The sequence below is a fragment of the Procambarus clarkii genome, unplaced genomic scaffold (genome assembly GCF_040958095.1).
Source record: "Procambarus clarkii isolate CNS0578487 unplaced genomic scaffold, FALCON_Pclarkii_2.0 HiC_scaffold_584, whole genome shotgun sequence".
NCBI classification, from domain to species: Eukaryota; Metazoa; Arthropoda; class Malacostraca; order Decapoda; family Cambaridae; genus Procambarus; species Procambarus clarkii.
The window spans coordinates 52501-77500 of record NW_027189617.1 but is presented as its reverse complement, the minus strand read 5'-3'; the positions used below and the strand labels follow the sequence as shown (position 1 = coordinate 77500).

At 42.9% G+C, this 25000-nt stretch overlaps 1 protein-coding gene and 1 long non-coding RNA gene across 3 annotated transcripts in view; one reads left to right on the top strand and one right to left on the bottom strand.

Annotated features, from left to right (window-relative positions):
- The window catches only part of LOC138361664 (uncharacterized), an 8177-nt gene extending 625 nt beyond the window's left edge, over positions 1-7552 (bottom strand). The window contains exons 1-5 of one of the 2 annotated variants that reach the window (XM_069320871.1): positions 7486-7552; positions 6231-6308; positions 3439-3545; positions 977-1136; positions 14-120 (exon numbers count right to left, since the gene is read on the bottom strand). In XM_069320871.1, the coding sequence (XP_069176972.1) occupies positions 14-120; positions 977-1118 (249 nt within the window). In that variant the 5' untranslated portion in view covers positions 1119-1136; positions 3439-3545; positions 6231-6308; positions 7486-7552. Of the gene's footprint in view, positions 1-13; positions 121-976; positions 1137-3438; positions 3546-6230; positions 6309-7245; positions 7263-7485 lie in introns of those variants that run through there. The other variant, XM_069320872.1, reaches the window with a different exon arrangement.
- Positions 7553-21290: 13738 nt separating this feature from the next.
- The window catches only part of LOC138361669 (uncharacterized), a 5338-nt gene continuing 1628 nt past the window's right edge, over positions 21291-25000 (top strand). Inside the window, exon 1 of the long non-coding RNA XR_011227097.1 lies at positions 21291-21499. This is a non-coding gene — a long non-coding RNA (uncharacterized lncRNA). The remainder of the gene's footprint in view (positions 21500-25000) is intronic.

The following is a 25000-nucleotide window of genomic DNA, read 5'->3' as shown; positions in this document are numbered from 1 at the left end:
TGGCAAAATTTACCTTGTATCTGTTTCCACCGTGTTTGTTTGGGGCGTTCTTCAACATATCAGCAATACTTGTCTCAACATCTCTTTCAGTTGCATTAGTGTGGGTGTTGATACAGGCTTCTGGAAAGTTATAAGAATTAATTAATATATATAATTATAATTCTTTTTGTCAGGAGACCAGAAGCCACAGAGTAATAACATTGTTGGCTTTTATTTAGGTGTTCCCCTGTTCTCCAGTCTTCCTCCGTCCCCTCGTCCCCTTTGTCCTCCCCAGCATTCTCCATTCCCCTGTCCCCTCGTCCTCCCCACCATTACCCTCTCCTCTGTTCCCTCGTCTTCCCCACCATCCCCCCTGTCGTCCTCCCCACCATTCTAAACTACCTCATCCCATGCATTCCATGATGGTCTGATGCTTCCATCTGAAAATTGGGAACATCAAAAGATCTGACTTTCCCAATTTTCTGATGGGAACATCAAATGATCTGATATTCCCATCACTGAAAAATAAACAGATAAAAAAAATGATATGAAAAAATAGAAAATAAAATATACTCATGAAATGAACAGAATGGTTAACAACGCAGCTCAATTGCAATGCAATGTCACAATAACATTTAAATATACTTTAAGATATAATCTAGAAGAAAATAAGGATATTGAAACGGTTCATGAACTCTATTTCAATAAAGGACACTATGGGGAACTTTGAAAAATAGTTATTGAGTATAATTAGACAGACTTGTTGCTAGGCAGAGGAGTAATGAGATATATGGCAAATTTTGCAAAATATACAATGAAGGTACACAAACATTCATACCCAAACAAAGCAAAATGCTAGGTAAGAACAAAGCATTTGGCCCGTAGGAGAAAGGAGATACCCACAAGACTAGAATACAAGTCATTAACAAGCATGCAAGTATAATACATAATACATGCAGACATATATATAATCCAAAAAAATGTCAAATTTACGTACTTATTATTACATTACAAATATCCAAGGTTTTGAAGACACGTTTCCTCTTGCGCCCAACGAGTGAATACTGAGACCAGACCCCATAGGTCCCTATCCTCCTCATCATTCGTCTCACTGTGTCTCCACAGCTTGCACCGCCCATTTAAGACAGCGTCTGGACCTGTTAAAATAATGCATAAGCTGTAAGGTAATAGAGAATAATATATATCTTTCAATCTCAACATTAGATTTTCTAATTTCCAACTGTATTAAATAAATAGCATTAAAATATTTTCCTTCTTAACTATTACAAAAATCAACGAATTTGAGTAACTTTTGCTTTTGTTTTATTTGTACCTTAAACATAACACTGAACAATCAATTATGTGCCACCCCACCTTCCTTCATCTGCAAAAAAACTAATCAAAAGACATATGTACAAAGCTAAAAAAATTCAGCAACACTTACCATACTCAGGCTAAAAGAATTAAGCAACACTTACCATACTCTTTTTATATTCACTGTTAACTTTTAGCTCATGTGACAGACTTTCCACCTGCTCAACAGTTTCAAGTGGGGATGGAAGAATGTCTTCCAGGATTGGTATATCTCCATGTGTTTTTGACATATGGGTTTCCGTCATTTTGACAATATTCAGGAATTTTGCAAAAATAATGGCATTTACTATTTTTAAAAGATTATTAGCAAATTTACAGAAATGGTGCATTCGGAAGACAAAACCAATTTTTCACTTTTGACAATTGAGCACCTGCTACATCCAGATTCTAGGGAGGAAAGGAAGGACGATCTTACTGGATCCCATAGCCTCTCCGAGGCACAAACCAGGCTTTTACACAAACCCCCCCCCCCCCCCCTGCACCCGAGCTTTTTAAAATAGTAAATGCCACTATTTTTGCAAAATTATTACGAGATCTATTATTCTAGAGAATAATGCATATAAATGCATATATGCATATAAATGCATATATGCATATAAATACAAAAGTAAATCAAATCTTATCCTTGTATAATATACAAGCTGATGTGAGATCCCTGTCTACAGGTGGACTGGAACTATTATCCAGTAGGCAGTCTACTGTATTTTATCAAACCGTTATTAGTATAATAGATCTCGTAATAATTTTGCAAAAATAATGGCATTTACTATTTTTAAAAGATTATTAGCAAATTTACAGAAATGGTGCATTCGGAAGACAAAACCAATTTTTCACTTTTGACAATTGAGCACCTGCTACATCCAGATTCTAGGGAGGAAAGGAAGGACGATCTTACTGGATCCCATAGCCTCTCCGAGGCACAAACCAGGCTTTTACACAAACCCCCCCCCCCTGCACCCGAGCTTTTTAAAATAGTAAATGCCACTATTTTTGCAAAATTATTACGAGATCTATTATTCTAGAGAATAATGCATATAAATGCATATATGCATATAAATGCATATATGCATATAAATACAAAAGTAAATCAAATCTTATCCTTGTATAATATACAAGCTGATGTGAGATCCCTGTCTACAGGTGGACTGGAACTATTATCCAGTAGGCAGTCTACTGTATTTTATCAAACCGTTATTAGTATAATAGATCTCGTAATAATTTTGCAAAAATAATGGCATTTACTATTTTTAAAAGATTATTAGCAAATTTACAGAAATGGTGCATTCGGAAGACAAAACCAATTTTTCACTTTTGACAATTGAGCACCTGCTACATCCAGATTCTAGGGAGGAAAGGAAGGACGATCTTACTGGATCCCATAGCCTCTCCGAGGCACAAACCAGGCTTTTACACAAACCCCCCCCCCTGCACCCGAGCTTTTTAAAATAGTAAATGCCACTATTTTTGCAAAATTATTACGAGATCTATTATTCTAGAGAATAATGCATATAAATGCATATATGCATATAAATACAAAAGTAAATCAAATCTTATCCTTGTATAATATACAAGCTGATGTGAGATCCCTGTCTACAGGTGGACTGGAACTATTATCCAGTAGGCAGTCTACTGTATTTTATCAAACCGTTATTAGTATAATAGATCTCGTAATAATTTTGCAAAAATAATGGCATTTACTATTTTTAAAAGATTATTAGCAAATTTACAGAAATGGTGCATTCGGAAGACAAAACCAATTTTTCACTTTTGACAATTGAGCACCTGCTACATCCAGATTCTAGGGAGGAAAGGAAGGACGATCTTACTGGATCCCATAGCCTCTCCGAGGCACAAACCAGGCTTTTACATAACCCCCCCCCCCTGCACCCGAGCTTTTTAAAATAGTAAATGCCATTATTTTTGCAAAATTATTACGAGATCTATTATACTAATAACGGTAAATAAATAATAAATAGTAAATAAATCAAAATCAGTTACATTATTTTATCTTATTCATAGCATAAATGTTCTCGAAGATTACTAAAAAGAAATTGAATTAGACTACAGCAAATTGGCAAACTTTACCTTGTATCTGTTTCCACCGAGTTTGTTTGGGGCGTTCTTCAACATATCAGCAATACTTGTCTCAACATCTCTTTCAGTTGCATTAGTGTGGGTGTTGATACAGGCTTCTGGAAATTTATAAGAATTAATTAATATATATAATTATAATTCACTTTGCTATTCCCCATTCCACAGTCCTCTCGTCCTTCCCACTTCCCTGTCCCCACATCATCCCCACTATTCCCACTTCCCTGTCCCATCGTCCTCCTTACCATTTTCCCCTCCCCTGTCCTTCTTCCTCCCCCACCATCTCCCATTCACCTGTCCCTTTGTCCTCCCCAGCATTCCCCTGTCCCCACCATCCCCAACTCCCCAGTCCCCTCGTCCTCCCCACCATTACCCTCTCCTCTGTCCCCTCGTCTTCCCCACCATACCCCCCTCTCGTCCTCCCCACCATTCCAAACTACCTCATCCGATGCATTCTATAATGGTCTGATGCTTCCATCAGAAAATTGGGAACATCAAATGATCTGATATTCCCATCACTGAAAAATAAGAACAGTTAAAAAAATGAAATGAAAAAAATAAAAAAATAAACTATACTCATGAAATGAACAGTATGGTAAACAACACAGCTCAATTTCAATGCAATGTCACACAAAATTATTAAATCGAAATGAAAATAAATTGAAATCTATGAAAATTCAAATTATCAATACAATCGGAAATATTGAAATAATATCGCAACATAATATAGTGTGGGTTGCTCTTACGTGCAACAGACGGTGCTGTTTTTCAAAAAAGGCATGGTTTTACCTGTCACAAGTGTGGCATCTATACTTATACTCACGAAATGAACGGTATGGTAAACAACATAGCTCAATTGCAATGCAATGTCACAATAACATTTAATAACAATAATAACAATAACATTTAAATATACTTTAAGATATAATCTAGAAGAAAATAAGAACATTGAAACGGTTCATGAACTCGATTTCAATAAAGGACACTATGGGGAACTTTGAAAAACAGTTAATGAGTATAATTAGACAGACTTGTTGCTAGGCAGAGGAGTAAATAATGAGATATATGGCAAATTTTGCAAAATATACGGCACACAAACATTCATACCCAAACAAAGCAAAATGCTAGGTAAGAACAAAGCAGTTGGCCCGTAGGGGCCAACTGCTTTAGAATTGCTTTTAAAACTTTAAAAAAATTCTAAAATTCTAAAAAATTCTAAACTTTAGAATTGCTTTTAAATACATAGGTCAAAAAGTTTTAAAAGTTTTAAAAGTTTTTTAAACCTCTCGTGTATCATGAGTGTGTTAAAGCATCAGATGGTGCATTCAGATGATGAATATTACCTAGTTCCTTCATCTGGGAAGAATGAACACATATTGGTGCATTCGGATGATAAAAACTAACTACTGTAGTTTAATTGATCAACAGACTGTATATCATATGCAGACTGTATGTGGATCTGCGGGCCACTCCAAACAACAGCCTGGTGGACCAAGCTCCACCAGGGCTAAAGCACAAAGTGATATAGATGTGATAGAGAAACTAGGTCAAATGGAGGAGTAGGTCTGTATATTAAACAGCACCTGACGTGCACAGAGCTACTAAACTCAATGTGGTGGTAGAGTGGTGGGGGGGGGGGAAACATTGCAGAAAAAAACAAAAATACAATTTGGTCAACAAAACAGCATTGTTTAAAATAGAAGACATGGGTTGTCATTTTGGGGGTAAGGTAGGTTACATTGAGTTAATTAGTTAGTACTTAGTTTTTATCTTAAACTGGTTGGGAGAGGTACAGTGTTGCTGTGCTGGTGAAAGAACACCTAAAGGTAAATTAAATAATGATTGCGAATCCACAAGAAGTTGACATAATATCGCTAGAAATCTGCAATCAGGATGATAAACTTTCCTTAAAGAATTTGACAAACACTTGCTGATAGGACATGAAGTAAATGAAATGTATGTCAAGTTTTGTGAAATATATGATAAAAGCACAACAAAATTTGTACCAAAGGAGAGATGCAGAACTAGGAAAAGGGGTTTGTTCAACAGAAATTGCGAGAGGGCCTGAGACCCAAACACACACAAATGGAATCAATATATAGCAAGAGGCCAAACCCCCAAACATACAAGCGATGCAAAGATGCGAGAAACAGCAGCAGCATTAAGGAGAGGGACTTAAGGACCATAAATAAAGTGTGAAAATAAACTCGAGTAAATTTTTTTAACTACTCTCGACAGTGAAGAAAAACAAATATTCAGACGATTTGTGTTAGAATCATTAATCTTACACTTTCGGTCATATTCAACAACACAAATACATACACACACATTCCTGTTGCTGTAGCAAGTGAAGAATTACACACACAGATCACAATAACGTGATGCATCAAATGAACAAATCCACAAGGGCCGTGACGAGGATTCGAACCTGCGTCCGGGAGCATCCCAGACACTGCCTTAATCGACTGAGCTACAACAGGGTAAAAGGGTTGAAACCGAAGTTCTACTGAACTTACTGGATCCCATAGCCTCTCCGAGGCACAAACCAGGCTTTTACACAACCCCCCCCCCCCTGCACCCGAGCTATGTCAACAGGCCGTTCTCCCTCTTCGCCCTTCCGAATGCACCATATCAGTAAATTTTTTAATAATCTTTTAAAAATAGTAAATGCCACTATTTTTGCTAAATTATTACGAGATCTATTATTCTATAGAATAATGCATATAAATGCATATATGCATATAAATACAAAACATAAATACAAAAGTAAATGTAAATAATTTTACCTTGCACCTAGATCCACCAAGCCTGTATGGCGCGCGTTTCAGTACTTCGGAAATCTAGAACTATCTTGAATCTCTAATCTGCAATGAAACAATACATATTATTGCACTTACCAAAACATGGATGAATGTAGAAAATACAGAACTATTAGCTGAATATCAAATAAATGGATTTAATCTATTTCACACAGATAGATATATTACACCGTGTATATTAGGTAATACCTAACATACACGCCTCCACACACACTACATTTGAAATGTAGTCTCAAAAAGACTACATTTCAACAGCAAAGATTACTCCATAAAAAAATAATTAAATTATTGACCAACATGAGAGAGGGTTAGCCAACATGAGGGTTGTGTTGATTGCCTGAAAATATTTAAATTGTGTAATGTATTGAATGGCATTTTTCAAGTTACAACATTTTTTAAATTACTGAACTAGGTTCTAGGCTTTGCTAGGCTTAATTCAATTATTACAGATAAGCCTAACCTAGCCTAGAACCCAGTGGGTTTTCTTCCTATTGGGGAGTGTTGTACATGCCTCGCCTCCACATACACACTAGCACAGCCAGGCCTCGCCTCCACATACACACTAGCACAGCCAGGCCTCGCCTCCACATACACCAGCACTGCCAGGCCTCGCCTCCACATACACACTAGCACAGCCAGGCCTCGCCTCCACATACACCAGCACTGCCAGGCCTCGCCTCCACATACACACTAGCACAGCCATGCCTCGCCTCCACATACACACTAGCACAGCCAGGCCTCGCCTCCACATACACACTAGCACAGCCAGGCCTCGCCTCCACATACACCAGCACTGCCAGGCCTCGCCTCCACATACACACTAGCACAGCCAGGCCTCGCCTCCACATACACCAGCACTGCCAGGCCTCGCCTCCACATACACACTAGCACAGCCAGGCCTCGCCTCCACATACACACTAGCACAGCCAGGCCTCGCCTCCACATACACCAGCACTGCCAGGCCTCGCCTCCACATACTCACCAGCACAGCCAGGCCTCGCCTCCACATACACCAGCACTGCCAGGCCTCGCCTCGCCTCCACATACACCAGCACTGCCAGGCCTCGCCTCCACATTTAAACCAACCAAGCCCACAAATACGTTAACATGGACCAGCATTACACCGTCTAACATACTCTGTCAGATGTAACAACTAAATTTGTGAATTCAAGACCAAATCTATTGTATAACACAGTGTTAGTACGAGAAAAACATTACTTACATTCGAAGCCGTGTTTTAAAATGGCGGCGGTCTTGTACTGACGCTCCAAACTGTGTGTTCGTTTGCGTATGATGAACGTGTGACAATTTACTACAACAATTATTTAATTATTCTTATTCTTTATTTTAATATTTTTAGGGTACATGAAATTTCAAACTTATTTGCACACAATAATATAATTGCATTGTCATAACCTTTATATATTACGGAAAATACGATGACATGAACGAAGTCAAAGTGAAGTTGAAGTCAAAGTCATTCGCCGAACGTATTAGTCATTTTTTTTCATACATACATAGTTGATTTACAAACATAATGTTGGATTTATAGATAGAGCTAGTGCATACAATACCTGAAGCCACTATAGTAGGCCTATATAGCATTTCAGGCAACCGGGCAGTATATATGGACCCCTTACTCAAATCTCTGAATATGTTAGATATTAAGTCCCTGCACATACTCTCATGTGTATTTTATATATATAAAACGCTGCACTGTAATGTCAATCCTGACCTTAAAAGCTTCCTAGAAGGTTGTAACAGATCCCATGAGCACCACACCAGAAACAAATACCTATTTGATATTCCAAGAGTACGACTTAGTCAAACTAGAAATGCTTATTACAAATCAAGAGACCTCGAATGTGGAATGACCTTCCCAGTTATGTTAAAAACTGTACCTCTCCCAACCAGTTTAAGATAAATAAAGATAAATTTATAAGTTAAGAAAAATTCCACAAATCAACAACCCTGTTACTGACCCTGTATTTACCCAAGTCTTTCCTAAATCTAAACTTATCCAATTTATACCCATTGTTTCGTGTTCTATCTTGTGTTGACAATTTTAATACCCTATTAATATCCCCTTTGTTATATCTATTCAGGAAATTGTGGTTGATCTCGAACCCATTGATAATGTGACGACTTATACAGAATTTTGTAACTATATCATCAAGATTGTAACCAGCTTAGCTAAATGTAGTGTGGGGTTCAGTCCCTAAGCCCATATATGTGCCTCTCTAACCATTTAGGTTACAGGGCAAAAACATAAAAACAAAGGTAACTGCAGAAGGCCTATTGGCCCATACCAGGCAGCTCCTATCTATAACAGATAAACACTAAGTACTACCTAATTAACTCAATGTAACCTACCAACCTAACCCCCAAAATGTCAATCCATATCTTTTATTTTAAACAATGCTGTTTTGTTGACCAAATTGTATTTTTACTCTTTTTCTGTCATGTTTCTCCCACCCCTGTTTTTTCCCTTTTTTCTTATTTTTTCTCAACATAATTCATACTTTAATTATGCGGATCAGGACATCACCTGATCAAACACATCAAACATCGTTTGACCACCATCAAACACACACATTTCGTGTGTGTTTGACGCTCACTGATATGTACCAGCGTTGTTTTATATATGGTGCTATTCTATCTTACGCTTTGTTGCTCTTTTTTACCTACGGGCTCATAGAACATTCTATTGCGAAAACATTGGCACAAAAATGAATGACGTACATACAATAATAATGTCAGGACAGTGATATAATTATAAACTTTCAAAGCACTGTATCGCCCATGTGTCGTCTTGTCACCAATACTGGGTAACAGTTCCGCCACTTCCCACACTCTTGCGGGTGGGCAGCGACCATTATTCTACGTTTATATTCATATCACCGTGTTGGGAATTTCATTGCGAGTACATTGATACCAAAATTAACGCTGTAGGACAAGTGTGGAAGTGATAACAATCCCAAGAGTAAAAACATTTTGTTGCTCTTGGGCACTCACGGCGAGTCATCTACGTAGGTATTTATTGGGTGCTGGTATTCATATAACTTTTGGTGACCGTTTTTGCTGATTTTCTTCTAGAGAATGTTATTGCGAACACGTTGGTACCAAAATGAAATACATAGCTCGAGAACTAAGGTCAGGAGAGTAAAAAGAGTATACACATTTTTGTTTTGACGCTTAATTAAGGTTATTGTGAGTACTCATCGCCTGCCTAGAAACTGGAACTAGTAATTCCATCTATCATACAAGAGGAGCCACACATCTATGGATCATCCAATAAAATCAGCAAACTTCTAGATGTTACTACTGCTCGGCTTAGACTCGGTTACAAGTATCTCTGGGAATTCTCATTATCTGCTGATGTAGACCTGACCAAATGTAAACTGTGTCAACAAAATTATTCGCACACCCTCCGTCACTATGTGATGGAGTGCGAAAAGATACATGAATTTAGAGACAATTCTATAACCAATGTTCCAGGGATGTGTCAATATTTCATTCAAAATGATCTGCTACCAGAAATTTTAGCCAAATATCCCCAGTTTGCTAACTGTAGATAACAACTAAGTGATTGTAACCTATCCACCGCTGCCCACTGGATGGGGGACGGTGTGCAGGACAAACATATAAATTTTGATACTAGCTCTCCACATATGTCAGTTGCTTAATTTAGAACCTGTACTTGAGGTCGATCTCGAACCCATTGTTGATGTGATGACTTATATTGAATTTTGTAACTAGCTCATCAAGATTGTAACTTGCTTAGCTAAATGAATTGTGGGGTTCAGTCCCTGAGCCCATTATGTGCCTCTGTAACCCTTTCCACAACCGCCCACAAGATGGGTATGGGGTGCATAATGGGGTGGGGTGTCTTGGCCAAACGTGCCACATCAAAACCACAAGTTGACATTGAATGTGAATTAACAATGAGACAAGTAAGATTTATACTAATACATTTATACTAACTCTGTTGAGCGTTGACCATTTATACATCAAATCTGTTGATGTGAGCACTTTAGTTTAGTCTGCCGTTTAAAGAAAAAAAGAGCATATCAATGGTATATCACAGAAAACGAATTTATCATAAACTAATGTATTTGTCTTATCATATTGAACTGCATTCATATTTTTAATATATAACAATATGAATATACAAATTTCTGTAAATCCCCTACCTTGTTGGAATCTGTGGAAATGAATGAGCAAATGTGCTCGCTGAAGGCGCTGAAGGAAACCACATTGGTTTCATTTTGGATACAAATGTCCATGGAAATTCAAAATGGAAACTAATTATATAGTTGAACCTGCAGAGACGAGTTTAAGAATCTGTGTTGAGAGTGATGGACACAGCCTTCACAATTATACTTCAGAGAATGTAAACATCTAAGAGTCATTAGAAATATGTGTAGAATAATAAACCCTACATTGTTTGAGTTAGGGAAAACACCATTTGTGATATATAGATACTATAGCTGTTCCTAAAGATTCACCCTTTTTTGCACCAGCAAGATAACATATAAGATTTTAAGAGTTGACGAATGTTAATATTCTTGTTTGATAAACTGTGAACTTGAGACATAGTTAATAAGAACATATTAACACAACAAAATGTTTTCAAAATCCTTAAACCCCCCTTTCCAGCAACTTATATAATTTATATAAATTATTTTAGAGAATAATACATAAATTATATATTTAAACATGATATAGTGTTTAGTGGAATGTATAAGGAGTCAAATTGTGTTAAAAAGAGCAATTTTTAGAAAATTTGGAAAAATACTTTTTTCTGTTCAAATTATAACTAAATGGATTATAAAGGTTTCACTCAGCCAATATATATCATTCACAATTTATTAATGAATTTTACAAAAAAACACCATAAATTTTATATTTAAACATGTAAAAACTATTTGTTTTACATTTGGAAGAAAATAATTGTAGAAAAACAATTTATAATTAAACCTTTGTGTTTGGATTTTTTGAGTAAAAGTTTCTCAAAGGCTCTCCTGCACCATTCTCAATGCAAATCATTCCCACACCTATGGCAAGAGATAGGCGAACGTTGTGTAGATGATTTGTGTTTGCTGGGTAGGTGCTGCTGGTGGATGTGAACGGGTGAAGGAACCTGACCTGTGGTGGGTGCTGCTGGTGGGTGTGAACGGGTGAAGGAACCTGACCTGTGGTAGGTACTGCTGGGGGGTGTGAACGGGTGAAGGAACCTGACCTGTGGTATTTGCTGCTGGTGGATGTGAACGGGTGAAGGAACCTGACCTGTGGTAGGTGCTGCTAGGGGGTGTGAACGGGTTAAGGAACCCAACCTGTGGTAGGTGTTGCTGGTGGATGTGAACAGGTGAAGGAACCTAAACTGTGGTAGGTGCTGTTGGGGGGTGTGAACGGGTGAAGGAACCTGACCTGTTGTAGGTGTTGCTGGGGGATGTGAACGGGTGAAGGAACCTGACTTGTGGTAGGTGCTGCTGGTGGATGTGAACGGGTGAAGGAACCTGACCTGTGGTAGGTGTTGCTAGGGTATGTGAACTGGTGAAGGAACCTGACCTGTGGTAGGTGCTGCTGGGGGGTGTGAACGGGTGAAGGAAACCGTCCTGTGGTAGGTGCTGCTGGTGGCTGTGAACGAGTGATGGATCCCGATCTGTGGTAGGTGCTGCTGGTGGGTGTGAACGAGTGAAGGAACCCGACCTGTGGTAGGTACTGCTGGTGGATGTGAACGGGTGAAGGAACCTGGCCTGTGGTAGGTGTTGCTGGTGGATGTGTACGGGTGAAGGAACCTGACCTGTGGTTGGTGCTGCTGGGGGATGTGAACGAGTGAAGGAACCTGACCTGTGGTAGGTGCTGTTGGGGGGTGTGAACGGGTGAAGGAACCCGACCAGTGGTAGGTGCTGCTGGGGGATGTGAACGAGTGAAGGAACCTGACCTGTGGTAGGTGCTGTTGGGGGGTGTGAACGGGTGAAGGAACCCGACCAGTGGTAGGTGCTGCTGGGGGATGTGAACGAGTGAAGGAACCTGACCTGTGGTAGGTGCTGCTGGGGGATGTGAACGGGTGAAGGAACCTGGCCTGTGATAGGTGCTGCTGGTGGATGTGAACGAGTGAAGGAACTTGACCTGTGGTTGGTGCTGCTGGGGGATGTGAACGAGTGAAGGAACCTGACCTGTGGTAGGTGCTGCTGGGGGATGTGAACGGGTGAAGGAACCTGGCCTGTGGTAGGTGCTGCTGGTGGATGTGAATGAGTGAAGGAACCTGACCTGTGGTAGGTGCTGCTGGGGGATGTGAACGAGTGAAGGAACCTGACCTGTGGTAGGTGCTGCTGGGGGATGTGAACGGGTGAAGGAACCTGGCCTGTGGTAGGTGCTGCTGTTGGATGTGAACGAGTGAAGGAACCTGACCTGTGGTAGGTGCTGCTGGTGGATGTGAACGAGTGAAGGAACCTGACATGTAGTAGGTGCTGCTGGGGGATGTGGACGAGTGAAGGAACCTGTCCTGTGGTAGGTGCTGCTGGGGGATGTGAACGAGTGAAGTAACCTGACCTGTGGTAGGTGTTGCTGGGGGATGTGAACGAGTGAAGGAACCTGACCTGTGGTAGGTGCTGCTGGGGGATGTGAACGGGTGAAGGAACCTGGCCTGTGATAGGTGCTGATAATAGATGTGAACGAGTGAAGGAACCTGACCTGTGGTAGGTGTTGCTGGGGGATGTGAACGGGTGAAGGAACCTGGCCTGTGGTGGGTGCTGCTGGGGGTGTGAACGGGTGAACGAACCCGACCTGTGGTAGGTGCTGCTGGTGGATGTGAACGGGTGAAGGAACCTGGTCTGTGGTGGGTGCTGCTGGGGGTGTGAACGGGTGAACGAACCCGACCTGTGGTAGGTGCTGCTGGTGGATGTGAACAGGTGAAGGAACCTGACCTGTGGTAGGTGCTGCTGGGGGGTGTGAACAGGTGAAGGAACCTGACCTGTTGTAGGTGTTGCTGGGGGATGTGAACGGTGAAGGAACCTGACCTGTGGTAGGAGCTGCTGGTGGATATGAACGGGTGAAGGAACCTGACCTGTGGTAGGTGTTGCTAGGGTATGTGAACAGGTGAAGGAACCTGACCTGTGGTAGGTGCTGCTGGGGGTGTGAACAGGTGAAGGAACCTGACCTGTTGTAGATATTGCTGGGGGATGTGAACGGTGAAGGAACCTGACCTGTGGTAGGAGCTGCTGGTGGATATGAACGGGTGAAGGAACCTGACCTGTGGTAGGTGCTGCTGGGGGGTGTGAACGGGTGAAGGAAACCGACCTGTGGTAGGTGCTGCTGGTGGGTGTGAACGGGTGATGGATCCCGATCTGTGGTAGGTGCTGCTGGTGGGTGTGAACGAGTGTAGGAACCCGACCTGTGGTAGGTACTGCTGGTGGATGTGAACGGGTGAAGGAACCCGACCTGTGGTAAGGGATGCTGGTGGATGTGAACTAGTGAAGGAACCTGGCCTGTGGTAGGTGCTGCTGGGGGTGTGAACGGGTGAAGGAACCTTGCCTGTGGTAGGTGCTGCTGGTGGATGTGAACGAGTGAAGGAACCTGACCGGTAGTAGGTGCTGCTGGGGGATGTGAACGGGTGAAGGAACCTGGCCTGTGGTAGGTGCTGTTGGTGGATGTGAACGGGTGAAGGAACCTGACCTGTGGTGGGTGCTGCTGGTGGGAGTGAACGGGTGAAGGAACCTGACCTGTGGTAGGTGCTGCTGGGGGATGTGAATGGGTGAAGGAACCTGACCTGTGGTAGGTGCTGCTGGGGGTGTGAACGGGTGAAGGAACCTTGCCTGTGGTAGGTGCTGCTGGTGGATATGAACGAGTGAAGGAACCTGACCTGTGGTAGGTGCTGCTGGGGGATGTGAACGAGTGAAGGAACCTAACCTGTGGTAGGTGCTGCTGGGGGATGTGAACGGGTGAAGGAACCTGGCCTGTGATAGGTGCTGCTGGTGGATGTGAATGAGTGAAGGAACTTGACCTGTGGTTGGTGCTGCTGGTGGATGTGAACTTGTGAAGGAAACTGGCCTGTGGTAGGTGCTGCTGGTGGATTTGAACGAGTGAAGGAACCTGACCTGTGGTAGGTGCTGCTGGGGGAAGTGAACGAGTGAAGGAACCTGACCTGTGGTAGGTGTTGCTGGTGGATGTGAACGGGTGAAGGAACCTGACCTGTGGTTGGTGCTGCTGGGGGATGTGAACGAGTGAAGGAACCTGACCTGTGGTAGGTGCTGCTGGGGGGTGTGAACGGGTGAAGGAACCCGACCAGTGGTAGGTGCTGCTGGTGGGTGTGAACGGGTGAAGGAACCTGACCTGTGGTAAGTGCTGCTGGTGGGTGTGAACGGGTGAAGGAACCTGACCTGTGGTAGGTGCTGCTGGGGGTGTGAACGGGTGAAGGAACCCGACCTGTGGTAGGTACTGCTGGTGGATGTGAACGGGTGAAGGAACCCGACCTGTGGTAGGGGCTGCATGGTGGTGGATGTGAACGGGTGAAGGAACCTGGCCTGTGGTAGGTGCTGCTGGTGGATGTGAACGAGTGAAGGAACCTGACCTGTGGTAGGTGCTGCTGGGGGATGTGAACGAGTGAAGGAACCTGACCTGTGGTAGGTGCTGCTGGGGGATGTGAACGAGTGAAGGAACCTGACCTGTGGTAGGTGCTGCTGGGGGATGTGAACGAGTGAAGGAACCTAACCTGTGATAGGTGCTGCTGGGGGATGTGAACGGGTGAAGGAACCTGGCCTGTGATAGGTGCTGCTGGTGGATGTGAACGAGTGAAGGAACTTGACCTGTGGTTGGTGCTGCTGGGGGATGTGAACGAGTGAAGGAACCTGACCTGTGGTAGGTGCTGCTGGGGGATGTGAACGGGTGAAGGAACCTGGCCTGTGGTAGGTGCTGCTGTTGAATGTGAACGAGTGAAGGAACCTGACCTGTAGTAGGTGCTGCTGGGGGATGTGAACGAGTGAAGGAACCTGTACTGTGGTAGGTGTTGCTAGGGTATGTGAACTGGTGAAGGAACCTGACCTGTGGTAGGTGCTGCTGGGGGGTGTGAACGGGTGAAGGAAACCGACCTGTGGTAGGTGCTGCTGGTGGGTGTGAACAGGTGATGAATCCCGACCTGTGGTAGGTGCTGCTGGTGGGTGTGAACGAGTGTAGGAACCCGACCTGTGGTAGGTACTGCTGGTTGATGTGAACGGGTGAAGGAACCCAACCTGTGGTAAGGGATGCTGGTGGATGTGAACTAGTAAAGGAACCTGGCCTGTGGTAGGTGCTGCTGGTGGATGTGAACGAGTGAAGGAACCTGTCTGGTAGTAGGTGCTGCTGGGGGATGTGAACGAGTGAAGGAACCTGACCTGTGGTAGGTGCTGATGGTGGATGTGAACGAGTGAAGGAACCTGACCGGTAGTAGGTGCTGCTGGGGGATGTGAACGGGTGATGGAACCTGGCCTGTGGTAGGTGCTGCTGGTGGATGTGAACGGGTGAAGGAACCTGACCTGTGGTGGGTGCTGCTGGTGGGTGTGAACGGGTGAAGGAACCTGACCTGTGGTAGGTGCTGCTGGGGGATGTGAACGAGTGAAGGAACCTGACCTGTGGTATGTGCTGCTGGGGGATGTGAACGAGTGAAGGAACCTGACCTGTGGTAGGTGCTGCTGGGGGATGTGAACGAGTGAAGGAACCTAAGATGTGGTAGGTGCTGCTGGGGGATGTGAACGGGTGAAGGAACCTGGCCTGTTATAGGTGCTGCTGGTGGATGTGAACGAGTGAAGGAACTTGACCTGTGGTTGGTGCTGCTGGGGGATGTGAACGAGTGAAGGAACCTGACCTGTGGTAGGTGCTGCTGGGGGATGTGAACGGGTGAAGGAACCTGGCCTGTGGTAGGTGCTGCTGGTGGATGTGAACGGGTGAAGGAACCTGACCTGTGGTGGGTGCTGCTGGTGGGTGTGAACGGGTGAAGGAACCTGACCTGTGGTAGGTACTGCTGGGGGGTGTGAACGGGTGAAGGAACCTGACCTGTGGTATTTGCTGCTGGTGGATGTGAACGGGTGAAGGAACCTGACCTGTGGTAGGTGCTGCTAGGGGGTGTGAACGGGTTAAGGAACCCAACCTGTGGTAGGTGTTGCTGGTGGATGTGAACAGGTGAAGGAACCTAACCTGTGGTAGGTGCTGTTGGGGGGTGTGAACGGGTGAAGGAACCTGACCTGTTGTAGGTGTTGCTGGGGGATGTGAACGGGTGAAGGAACCTGACTTGTGGTAGGTGCTGCTGGTGGATGTGAACGGGTGAAGGAACCTGACCTGTGGTAGGTGTTGCTAGGGTATGTGAACTGGTGAAGGAACCTGACCTGTGGTAGGTGCTGCTGGGGGGTGTGAACGGGTGAAGGAAACCGTCCTGTGGTAGGTGCTGCTGGTGGCTGTGAACGAGTGATGGATCCCGATCTGTGGTAGGTGCTGCTGGTGGGTGTGAACGAGTGAAGGAACCCGACCTGTGGTAGGTACTGCTGGTGGATGTGAACGGGTGAAGGAACCTGGCCTGTGGTAGGTGTTGCTGGTGGATGTGAACGGGTGAAGGAACCTGACCTGTGGTTGGTGCTGCTGGGGGATGTGAACGAGTGAAGGAACCTGACCTGTGGTAGGTGCTGTTGGGGGGTGTGAACGGGTGAAGGAACCCGACCAGTGGTAGGTGCTGCTGGGGGATGTGAACGAGTGAAGGAACCTGACCTGTGGTAGGTGCTGCTGGGGGATGTGAACGAGTGAAGGAACCTGACCTGTGGTAGGTGCTGCTGGGGGATGTGAACGAGTGAAGGAACCTAACCTGTGGTAGGTGCTGCTGGGCGAAGTGAACGGGTGAAGGAACCTGGCCTGTGATAGGTGCTGCTGGTGGATGTGAACGAGTGAAGGAACTTGACCTGTGGGTGGTGCTGCTGGGGGATGTGAACGAGTGAAGGAACCTGACCTGTGGTAGGTGCTGCTGGGGGATGTGAACGGGTGAGGCAACCTGGCCTGTGGTAGGTGCTGCTGGTGGATGTGAACGAGTGAAGGAACCTGACCTGTGGTAGGTGCTGCTGGGGGATGTGAACGAGTGAAGGAACCTGACCTGTGGTAGGTGCTGATGGGGGATGTGAACGGGTGAAGGAACCTGGCCTGTGGTAGGTGCTGCTGTTGGATGTGAACGAGTGAAGGAACCTGACCTGTGTTAGGTGCTGCTGGTGGATGTGAACGAGTGAAGGAACCTGACCTGTAGTAGGTGCTGCTGGGGGATGTGGACGAGTGAAGGAACCTGTCCTGTGGTAGGTGCTGCTGGGGGATGTGAACGAGTGAAGTAACCTGACCTGTGGTAGGTGTTGCTGGGGGATGTGAACGAGTGAAGGAACCTGACCTGTGGTAGGTGCTGCTGGGGGATGTGAACGGGTGAAGGAACCTGACCTGTGGTAGGTGTTGCTAGGGTATGTGAACAGGTGAAGGAACCTGACCTGTGGTAGGTGCTGCTGGGGGGTGTGAACAGGTGAAGGAACCTGACCTGTTGTAGGTGTTGCTGGGGGATGTGAACGGTGAAGGAACCTGACCTGTGGTAGGAGCTGCTGGTGGATATGAACGGGTGAAGGAACCTGACCTGTGGTAGGTGCTGCTGGGGGGTGTGAACGAGTGAACGAACCTGACCTGTGGTAGGTGCTGCTGGTGGATGTGAACGAGTGAAGGAACCTGACCTGTGGTAGGTGCTGCTGGGGGATGTGAACGAGTGAAGGAACCTGACCTGTGGTAGGTGCTGCTGGTGGATGTGAACGAGTGAAGGAACCTGACCTGTAGTAGGTGCTGCTGGGGGATGTGAACGAGTGAAGGAACCTGTCCTGTGGTAGGTGCTGCTGGGGGATGTGAACGGGTGAAGGAACCTGGCCTGTGATAGGTGCTGCTAATGGATGTGAACGAGTGAAGGAACCTGACCTGTGGTAGGTGTTGCTGGGGGATGTGAACGGGTGAAGGAACCTGGCCTGTGGTGGGTGCTGCTGGGGGTGTGAACGGGTGAACAAACCCGACCTGTGGTAGGTGCTGCTGGTGGATGTGAACGGGTGAATGAACCTGGTCTGTGGTGGGTGCTGCTGGGGGTGTGAACGGGTGAACGAAACCGACCTGTGGTAGGTGTTTCTGGTGGATGTGAACAGGTGAAGGAACCTGACCTGTGGTAGGTGCTGCTGGGGGGTGTGAACAGGTGAAGGAACCTGACCTGTTGTAGGTGTTGCTGGGGGATGTGAACGGTGAAGGAACCTGACCTGTGGTAGAAGCTGCTGGTGGATATGAACGGGTGAAGGAACCTGACCTGTGGTAGGTGTTGCTAGGGTATGTGAACAGGTGAAGGAACCTGACCTGTGGTAGGTGCTGCTGGGGGGTGTGAACAGGTGAAGGAACCCGACCTGTGGTAGGGGATACTGGTGGATGTGAACGGGTGAAGGAACCTGGCCTGTGGTAGGTGCTGCTGGGGGTGTGAACGGGTGAAGGAACCCGATCTGTGGTAGGTACTGCTGGTGGATGTGAACGGGTGAAGGAACCCGACCTGTGGTAGGGGCTGGTGGTGGATGTGAAAGGGTGAAGGAACCTGGCCTGTGGTAGGTGCTGCTGGTTGATGTGAACGAGTGAAGGAACCTGACCTGTGGTAGATGCTGTTGGGGGATGTGAACGAGTGAAGGAACCTGACCTGTGGTAGGTGCTGCTGGGGGATGTGAACGAGTGAAGGAACCTGACCTGTGGTAGGTGCTGCTGGGGGATGTGAACGAGTGAAGGAACCTAACCTGTGGTAGGTGCTGCTGGGGGATGTGAACGGGTGAAGGAACCTGGCCTGTGATAGGTGCTGCTGGTGGATGTGAACGAGTAAAGGAACTTGACCTGTGGTTGGTGCTGCTGGGGGATGTGAACGAGTGAAGGAACCTGTCCTGTGGTAGGTGCTGCTGGGGGATGTGAACGAGTGAAGGAACCTGACCTGTGGTAGGTGCTGCTGGGGGATGTGCAACCTGTCCTCTTAAAAAGAACGTCAACTGTTGCCGTTTGACTCTACGGCTGTTTTTGGACGTTATTTTGTCTTAAACTACGTCTATTTTCGCTTCCATGGACTATCTCTTGTTATACAATGAAATACCACACTCTTATTATTCTATAACTCACTGACTATGCTCTGATATATGTTCTTCAAGTAAAAATACATATATTTTTGCCTTAATTAGGCCATAATCCAGAAAATTCCTGCCCATCGATCTTTATATTTAGGAAAACCTCTAATAAATTTGGAAATGAATTTTTCGTTCGCCGACAGTTTCCTGTTACTATTTAGTCTTTTATGCTTTAATGTCGCTGGTCATTGTGACTTTCCCAGGATTTATATATGTTTTGTAGTAGCATTTAGTCACACTACAGTAATTTAACTAATGGGAAACCTTTATAGTCGTCGTAAATTAGTAATAATCATTTATCAAATAATAAATTAGCAAACATGTACAACTTCTTATGTTACGACTTTTCGGGTAGGCCGTTCTGTTTGTTTACAACCCCAATGTTTCAAAAAACACAATACTTTTAATATATAAGTGACTAAGTATGCTCTAATACATGGTCCTCAATGAAAATTATGTTTTTTTTGTTAATTTGTCCATAATGAATAAGATTCGTTACTGTTGATCTTTATATTAAGAAAAACATCTAAGAAATTTGGTATTGAATTTTCGTTCAAATAAAGTTTCCAGTTACTATTTCTTAGTTATCCTTAAATGTAGGTGGTCATTATTTTACTGCTATGTATATAGAAATTTAGCTTTATGCATTTATAATACAGAACAATTTGGTCGTTCCACTGCCTCTTAATTATATAAAATACATTGTGACAAATACTTGATAATTAAAATCAGAGTTTTTTGACAACTATAAAAAATCCTGTTGAAATCATGCCGTTTTGAGTTGTCATACGCTTCTTAGTAAATAATATTGTGTAATGTTTGGCACAATTTATCACTGTATTTACAAACTGTTTAGGTATTAATGTATTCATTTTTTTTAATGTGTAATATGTTACTTAATCCTAAACTTCTTTTGCAACATTTATATCAGTTATAAATAATTGTCGCGAAACGGCGTATGAAAAAATAAATTTCCCCAAATGAAATTAGTGTATCGGCGATCGAGCGGCCATATTTAAAAGTGTATATTCTTGTCACTGTTCTGACATTAGTTTTCGATGTACGTATTTCATTTTTGTACCAATGTGTTTGCAATAGAATGTTCTAGAAGAACATAAGTATAAAACGTCACATAAGGATGTGTTCGATCGGCAACATATATAAAAACTACGTCGATTATACTCGTCGTGTCAATAATACAATTGTTTTACCACGCTGATTCAATGCCATACTGTTTTCTCAAATAAGCTCTTCGGCTATTAGAGAAAACGTAAATTTCATGGCGAACATTTGTAAACTATCCCCAAGTAGATCTGATCTAAATTGGAATTTATACAAATATTTATTCTCGTGTTGCCCGCCACTGTCACCCTTGAGTAACCAGAAACGGATATACAGTAAAAACTAGGCTAACTCATCCTAATCCTTGCACAAGCCCTCCAGAATTTCTTTATTGAAGATCAGCAAAAAATTATTGCGCAGCTCATATTATACAGTTTAAGAATGAGATTTCCTTGTTCTAAAGGAATGAAAATGACACTGCCTTAATCTCAGTCGATTAAGGCAGTGTCTGGGATGCTCCCGGTGCCCGTGCACCAGGCACGGGCGGTAGTGTACGTTTAATTGTTCTTTTAGTGTAAATAATGGAATAAAATGTAAGACATAGTATGCAGATCTTTTTCCAGATGTCTTTTATTTTTCCTAAAGAAAACTAAGATATTGCGAATTTTGCTTAACAAGTACATTAATTATTAACTTTTTGTCGTTATTATTGTTATAATTAAAATAATTACATCTTGTTTTTTGCTTATGTACAAAACATAGTCTAATAACCACAGTTCGTTGCCCCTAAATCATCACAACATAACCAGTTTACTCATGTCATCGCCCCTAAATCAACAAAAACAACCAGTGTATTATTGTAAATAATTATATCTTATGATTTCTCAGCAATGGTAAGACATTTTTAAGACTCTAACCTTCGTAAGAAGGTATGATGTATACGAACTGAACGACCGCGCTTCACAACAAAAACATGGCCACATGAGTTGGATTATTCCGGTAATATTGAACTACTGTTCATTGTTATTAGTTTAACAATACTGTTATGGAATGTCATAAGAGTTAGGGAATGTCATAAGAGTAGTCACAGGGCAACCAAAGATACCCAGCTTCTGGGTACGGGATCTTTGCCCGAAACGCTATGCGTGCTAGTGGCTTTACAATAATAATAATAATTTATTTAGGAAAAATATATACATAGATGCAGAGTTACAGTAAAAACATTCTGTTTGATTTATAGATAGAGGTAGTACATACAATACCTAAAGCCACTAGTACGCATAGCGTTTCGGGCAAGATTGTAAAATCATCATTATTCCTATTTTCTCTCTCAACCCCCAGTGTACCATCTCGTATATTAATAAATAAATAACCAGGTTTTTTTATGCGGCTGTGCTGAAAGCCTGACGTAAAATAAATCATTGTGTCGGAGAACAGGAAGCTACAAATTAGGCTTATATTGAGGTTCCCCCCTCCCCCCTTTCCCCCCAATTACGGGTCTGTCTAATTACCACAAGCTACCACAAGCTACACAAGCTTCACAAAGCTTCCTGGCAATACGTTAGTAATGAATAAATATGATATGTTAGGCTGACCTAACCTAACCTAACCTAATCAAACCTAACCAAATCTAACCTAACCAAATCTAACCTAACCAAATCTAACCTAACTTAACTTAACCAAACCAAACCTAACCTAACCTAACCGATGCTTGGATCGTCGACTTGATTTGGTGTATATTTTAATCATATTGCATACTCTATGATAGCCCAAATTATCATAATTTTCAGGACAGAAAAGTGTATGAAGCATTCTTTCATGCTACATATTATCCATTTAGCTAAGAGTATAATTAGCAAATGATTCACAAAAATATTAATTACACAATTTGATAATTGTCCCAGACAGACGTAAAGATCATTGCATCTTCGTTTTCTGATGTGTTGTTTTGTCATCCAAAGATTGTACATTATTACCTAAAATTCCAATTTAGAATATTTATTAAGTATTACTTAGTTTGCTTTCATCTAGAGTATGCACCTCCTCTCTTGGATTGCCTACCCTCCATCCTTCACCAGACATTAAATATCTTTGCTTATACTAAGTATTTAAAGAGCAATCAATACCTGCTTGATGGGGTTCTGGGAGTTTTTTTACTCAGCAAGACTGGCAGTAGGCCAGGCTTGACTTGTGAGAGTTGGGTCCACCAGGCTGTTGCTTGGAGTGGCCCGCAGGCGCACATACCCACCACAGCCCGGTTGGTCCGGCACTCCTTTGAGAAAACTATCTAGTTTTCTCTTGAAGAAGTCCACGGTTGTTCCGGCAATATTTCTTATGCTCGCTAGGAGTATGTTGAAAACCGCAGACCTCTGATGTTTATTCAGTACTCTCTGATTGTGTCTATGGCACCCCTGCTCTTCACTGGTTATATTCTTCATTTTCTTCCATATTGTTCACTTCAGTATGTTGTTATTTTACTGTTTATTTATTGGGACCTGGGCCTCCAGTATTTTCCATGTGTATATTATTTGTTATCTCTCTTGTCTCCTTTCTAGTGAGTACATTTGGAGAGCTTTGAGGCGATCCCAATAATTTAGGTGCTTTATCGAGTCTATGCATGCTGTATATGTTCTCTGTATTCCCTTTATTTCAGCAATCTTCACCTGCTCTGAAGGGGAAAGTGAGTACTGAGCAGTACTCAAGACGGGACAACACAAGTGACTTGAAGAGTACAACCATTGTGATGGGATCCCTGGATTTGAAAGTTCTCGTAATCCATCCTCTCATTTTTCTGGCTGCCACAATATTTGCTTGGTTATGCTCCCTAAACTTTAGTTCGTCAGACATTATTATTCCCAAGTCCTTTACATGTTACTTTCCTACTATGGACAAATTTGATTGTGTCTTGTACCCTGTATTATGTTTAAGGTTCTCATTTTTACCATATCTGAGTACCTGGAATTTGTCGCTGTTAAACATCATGTTATTTTCTGCTGCTCAGTCGTAAACTTTATTAATACTGTATCTACTTGTAGTTTTTCAATATCTTCAGCAGAGGTAATTTTTAAGCTGATTTTTGTGTTATCTGCCAAGGATGATCCAACGCTGTGCCTTGTATATGAGTCTATATCTGATATGAGAATAAGGGAAAGCAATGGTGCAAGGACTGTATCTTGAGGTACAGAGCTTTTAACTGTTCTTGGACTCGATTTTATATGGTTGACTGTTACTCTTTGTGTTCTGTTTGACAGAAAACTGAGTATCCAGCGTCCTATTTTATCAGTTATTCCCATTGACCTCATTTTGTGTGCTATCACTCCATGGTCAAATTTGTCGAATGCGTTTGTGAAATCCGTGTACTGTATACCACATCTGCATTCCCTTTTTCTTCTAATGCCTCAGTGATTTTGTCGTAATGGTCAAGTAGCTGTGAGAGGCATGATCTTCCCGCTGTAAATCCATGTTCGCCTGGATTGTAGAGATCATTTGTTTCCATGAAAGTAGTGACCTGACTCCTGATCAATATCTCAAATACTTTTATTATGTGGGACGTTAGTGCAACTGGTCTATAATACTTTGCCAGTGCTTTGCTCCCTCTCTTGTGTAGAGGGGCTATGTCTGCTGCTTTAAGCGCATCTGGTATTTCCCCCGTGTCCAATCTCTTCCTACTCACTATACTGAGTGCCTGTGCTAATGTCACTTTGCATTTCTTTATAAATATTAAATTCCATGAGTCTGGACCCGGGGCTGAGTGCATGGGCATATTGTAAAATTCTCTTTCAAAATGTTCCATGCTCGTGTTGATATTGGTTATATTTACAGGGGTTTGGATATCACGCATAAAGAAGTTGTCCGGATTTTTTACTTTCATGCTGTGTATCTGAGTGCTAAACATATCCTCATACAGCTTCTTTAGGATTTCACTAATTGTAAAATTAGTGTTATGACAAATTAGAAATTTGTCATCCTCAATGTATGAACCTTCACTAATACAAATAGGTCCAATATTGGCATTGATATTTTCTAATGATTTAGCATAAATGAAGAAATATTTTGGGTTTTCCTTTATTTCTTGAATTGCTTTTTTGTCTAGTTGCCTCTCTTCAATCTGATATGAATGCTTCAGTCTCTGTTTTATTTCTACAATCTCCCTGTTTAAATTATTCCTTCTTTGTATGAAAAGTTGTCTGCTTAATCATTTCCGTTGTTTTTTTGTAGTGTCGCCTGCGTTTTCTTTCTACATTGGACCTCTTTCTGGCTTTCCTCAAAGGAACATGTTTCAGACAGACTTCATAGGCTTCAGAAGTCTGTTTTTCTATTCTTTGTGTATGATGTTTATTACTTAGAACACATTCCCATTGAACGTTTGCAAGTTCCCCATTTATTTTTGCCCAGTCTATCCTTTTATTATTATTATTAAAATTGGATTTATTGAATAACCCTTCTCACTTGTTGTTTCTCATAGGCCTACTACCATTATTAATGTTAGTTTTCACTTCA